The 5648-nt window shown below is 18.6% G+C and overlaps 1 protein-coding gene across 1 annotated transcript; it reads right to left on the minus strand.

Moving 5' to 3' along the window:
* Nucleotides 1–1802: 1802 nt before the first annotated feature.
* Nucleotides 1803–3417, minus strand: PGO_002605 (variable surface protein pseudo gene; the record flags this gene model as incomplete). The annotated part of the gene is made up of 3 exons (XM_028691157.1): nucleotides 1803–1877; nucleotides 2003–3211; nucleotides 3367–3417. The coding sequence occupies 3 exons, from the start codon at nucleotides 3415–3417 to the stop codon at nucleotides 1803–1805; spliced, it is 1335 nt and encodes a 444-aa protein (XP_028546958.1).
* Nucleotides 3418–5648: the final 2231 nt, after the last annotated feature.

Here is a 5648-nt window from a genome sequence, read left to right on the forward strand (position 1 = left end):
GAAATTTAAACATTATAATAGTGTGGTATGTTATTTGCTATTACAATTAATAGTAGATATTCTTACGCTCATTATTACTTACATTCTTATGTTCTAATTGATGTTACTATAATGATTATAGTATTTACTACATATCATTATTATATTTATCTTACTATATCATTGATGAATACTTAGAAAGAAAAAAATTGCATTAACATAAACAATTTAATCTATTGCTAAAATTAAAGATAATATTAATATTATTATCCCTATTCTCTTGCAATGTTCAAAAAAAAATATATATTTCATAATATTTTTATTAGAAAGAAATAATTAAATTTATCTGAATAAGTTTCAAATTCTTAATTAAATTTAATAATATATTAAAATAAAATACTCTAAAATTATTAATAATTTGCATATCTTCATTAACCTCAAATTGTATAATTTATGAAAATTATGATAATTCAAAATATTATGTTGACAACATTTTTTTATAACAATTTCCTATATAGTAAATCATGAACACGTGAATTATAAAACCCGTGCCCATAAAAGCATAATAGCTATAATAGAATGAAAATATTATATTGTGAATATATAGTTCATTGTATATATAACAACTAATTATTTTATTATAATAGTATAATATATATTAAATTAGAGATGTTTATTTTTTAACATATTTATATAATTTCATTATTATTAATCTTTTTGTTATGTTTTAAATTTACGTGAAAAAATATATTTCTGAACTATAAATAATATTAATAAAGCTATTTATTTGATGAGCATAATTAAATAGAAGCACAAATATTTAATAATTTTATATAATCGATTATTTAAGATATTTAAAACATACTGTAAGAAATATATTATATATTCTAAATTTTTTAATGCAAAATAATTTTGTATAAAAAATATAAAGCATAGACCTGTGTTAATTTATATATATATAATTCATTGGTTGCAACTATGGATGTGAATAGAGACCTTTTATTATACATTTTATTTAAATTACAATATGTACAATATTTAAGAATATGCTTTTTTTGACAAAAAAGCATTATATTTTCCCGTAAGGTAATTTTTATAAATTCTGCAATTTTAAGTATTTCTATTTTTGCTTCAGTTTTAATGATATATATCCAAAATAAATTAAAGGTTATAATAAACATAAAACTACTTATCTATCATATTAGAACATACATGCAAAGATAGGAACGTTCATAAAAATGTTTATTGAAGTATAAAGACATAATATATGACATAATTTTAAAAATATTTGACTCCTTTTATTTAATCCTAGACTTTATTTACATTATATTTATAACATCATTCATAATAATAGTAAAAAAAATTAGTTGAATAATATTCAGATATAAGTTCAAAGATAAACTATAACATTTCAGCTGTACATATGTTAAAACTGAGTATACATACAATATAAGATAACATCTATACGTAAAATAGTTATCGTAAAATTATTACTATAGATGTTATAATCGAATAAAATATTTTGAAAAAAATACGTTACCTATATTATAGGAATTAACATAACATACATATAAATATTTGTTTAAAAATATGGTGAATTATATAATAATAAAATACGTTATAAATAATATATAAAAAAATAATTATCATGTAAATATAATAGTCATAATAGTTTCATAAAAAAACATTCAATAATTAAAAAAATCTGTATTTTATTCTATTCCATAAATTCTAAACCATAAACTGTTACATAAAAGTAAGCAAATAATTTTCATAATGTAAAGGATATTCACACATAATAATTTATTTTATGTGAAATTAATTTAAAAATATAAATATTTCATGCATAAATAGAAACAAATAGCATTTATATAGAGACATACCATAAAAAATAAATACTATTACGATGATTCATTTGATATTTATACAAATGTGGAATATACATTACATTAAGAAAAATTTATATATATATTCATACGATAACTCTCTATATTTCTTTTAAGCATTAAAATTTAGTTAACACTTCTTTGCAGAAGGAAAAATATTCAATAAAATTCATTTTAACTTTCCTTCGTTTTAAATGTTCATATTTTACAATTTTTATCATTACGTATATAATGGACACCATAAATATAAATGATAATAAAAATGTGATATAAATATAAAAAAATTCCTTTGATATATTTAAAGTCTTCAAAATACTACCAAATCCATAATAAAGAATTCCGTCTTTACTAACATTATGAGTATGATTTTTATTAACACCCTTGCAAATAACACTATAACCTTCTGCATAAACGTCATAAATCACACTACTTTTAACCAAGTCTAACACAGGAATAATGATACCAAATAATTGAAATAATAAGTATGACATACCAAAAAGTATATATTTCTTACACACTCTTTTTCTTACATTTTTATTATTAATATTATATATCTTTTCGATTTTATCGAATATTTTTTTTTCACAGTAACAGTCAAACTTTCCTAATACTTTCCTACTATAATATCTTTGCTTATAGTACTTCATGTAAGTGTCCAAATCGTTTATTCCATGTTTTTCTATTTCTTTATATTTTAACACATTCTGTTCTCTCTTTTTTTTAATTTCCCATTTTTTTTCCTTGGCTAATTCTTTTTCTCTCATTTCAGGAGTCTCATATTTTTTTAAAAAATCAAATTTTCCGATATTATATAATACTTGTGATAAACATATAACCACTATAGTAAGAAATGCTACATTATTTAACTCTGTATATTTACCATATAAATTTGAATTACATTTATGTGTTAAAATAATAACTAAAGAATTATATGTAGAATGAACAGCAATCTCATGTATTTTTTTCTCAGTAAAATCATACAATATAGTAGCAATTCTTCTGCTTAATGGAATAACATGGATTATAGGATAATCTTTAAATAGGGCTCTTTCTAATGTTTTATTCGTTATTTCATCTTTTACTACATGTTTATCTAATTTTTCAGGTAGATCTAATAATAATTCTTCAACACATTCATTAAGCAATTTCATATCTTTGTATATAGAGGATATTTTATGGCAACCATTGTTTATAGTATATTTTGGGTTAAAAAGTTTTAAATTAACTTTTAAAACTTCTTGTTTATATTTGCTTTGAAATATCTTTATAGCCAGTATGCGATCATTTCTTGTAATATAAGTATTATCAGCATTAAATGCGTTAAAAAAATATTTAGAAAATATGCCCTACATAAAGATATATTATATATTTATATAATATATGGTTAAATATAAGGGTAATTTTTTTTTTATATATAAATAATATTACATAAAATTTACATTATTCATATATATAACTAATATACTTCATCTTCATAATAATGGTATATACATAAGAGAACTTTGAATGCAATAATTTTAATAGAAGTTGTAAACTTATTTATTCTCCTCATATTCTATATATATTGCCATACTATAAATCAATTAAAATTTTATATTTCATACATTATAAAAGAATAATAATTGTATTATTTATTAATATATATTAAAAGCAGTTTACTATATTAAAAATAGTTAAAATTACACATGTATTTTAAATACTAATATTTTTATCGTAACGATATAAATTACAAGGATATTTTGATTTATGTTATGTAAGAATCATATATGTCAATTAATATATAGAATATTTTGTAATTATTCTTAAAATTATTTACATTTTTATTAATATATGCGTATATATAAATACATAAGGAAGAAGTATTACTTATATAAAAACATAAGATAAGGAATTCACATATATAAATAATATATTATAGATAAATTTTTTAATTCATAATAGAATGCAAAATGTCTGATAAAATTCTTTGTTTTTATTTATTAAAATATATTTACTCCATTCTCTATAAGAATTTGTTATGAGTGTACTTTATGAATATCAATTGTTAGAGTACAAATAATTATACATTATTATATAAAAAATATTGATATGCGAAGATGAAAAATCTTAACTTTTTATTTCATATGCTTTAGCGTATTTGAGCTACGACGTATAATGATTATTACGATTATTAAATTACATATATATAATTGTTTAATTTTAATATATTATTGCTTCAATTATACCTTCATGAATAGTGTAACTTTTCGTATATTAAAATAGCTTATAAATATACATATATGCTATATTCTCTTATACAAACTATATTAGAAAAATGAAATAATTTATAAGAATGTTCTTATTTTATTGACATTAACATAATTACATTAATAATATTATACTCGTGTTTTTAAGTATAAAAATATATGTTTCTGAAGGGAAAAATTTATTTTTATGAGAATTACTTTAAGCCTTTTAAATAATAATTTTACCTAAATAAAATTTTAATTCTATTGATATGCATAATGATAATTTATGCTAATTCAATTAAAATCCAATAATTAATATTTAAAAATGATTTAATACAAATTAACAAGTGAAATGAGTTTATTTTCCAATTTATATTAATGTTAAAATAGAAAATGTATATATTTTAATACCTTTAAAAATGTGGTCCTAATGCATTAATTTTAGAACACATTGAATTCATTTTTATTTTTATTATACATTATTAAAGTGTAGTTTTAGATCTAACATCTGATATATATGATATTTATATTTTTTATGAGTATTATATCAATGTTACTATGCAATGAATATTTCAAATAAAAATTTTTAAATATGAAATTAAATAATTACAGCCATATTTATTACGTTTCATATATAAAAATATATAAGACATGAAAATTTTTATGAAGACTTGTACTTATAAAATTTTTTTTTTTTTAATAATCATTAATTATTTTACTTAATCTATTTATTAAAACCCAAAAAAATATAAGCACAATTTCTCTTATGTACCGTCATTTGTCAAAAAATATATATTTAGTGTAAATTTTATACAGTATACAAACTATTTAATTATCGAAGTATAAAAAAATTGTGAAATAATTGTGTTATATTTATTAAACCTGGATTTTGATTCATAAATTATGTATGAATTAAATATTTTGTTTTATTCATAATGTATATTTTTTTCATCGATGTATTTTATATTTTGAATACATTTCGTTTTCTTAAATATGGTTTTATATTTAATTGTAACATATAATAAGTAATTTTTTATATATTATTATAATTCCTTCATTAGTGATTTTGATAGAACATAAATTACCCCATTATTCAATATATACCAGAAAACAATTATGATATAAACTCAATTAATTATATGCAAATGATATATATATTGTAATCCTTTTTCTTTATTAATTTTTGATAATTAAAAATAAAATTCAAAGCACATAAGCATATTTACGTAAGATATATTTAATAATATTCATATTTTATGCTAAAAATATGAGAAATTAATAAATAAAAGTAGATATATATATATATACACCTAATTAAATTAAGAGAGACCAAATGATATAGATATGTACGAAAACACGAAAATATTTTACACAAATATATCTAATTCTTTTTCTTTTGTTCTTTTCCACTAAAGTATTTTTTGTATAATTTTTTTCACCTTTTATATATATTTCAGTTATAGCTACCTTAGAATTATCCCTTATACTATTAAGAGCACGTATATATAGATAATATATATGAGTTTATTTTCTTGTTCTAAAGGAATATAATTAA

This window comes from Plasmodium gonderi, assembly GCF_002157705.1.
Source record: "Plasmodium gonderi DNA, contig: Pgo-contig_288, whole genome shotgun sequence".
NCBI lineage: Eukaryota > Apicomplexa > Aconoidasida > Haemosporida > Plasmodiidae > Plasmodium > Plasmodium gonderi.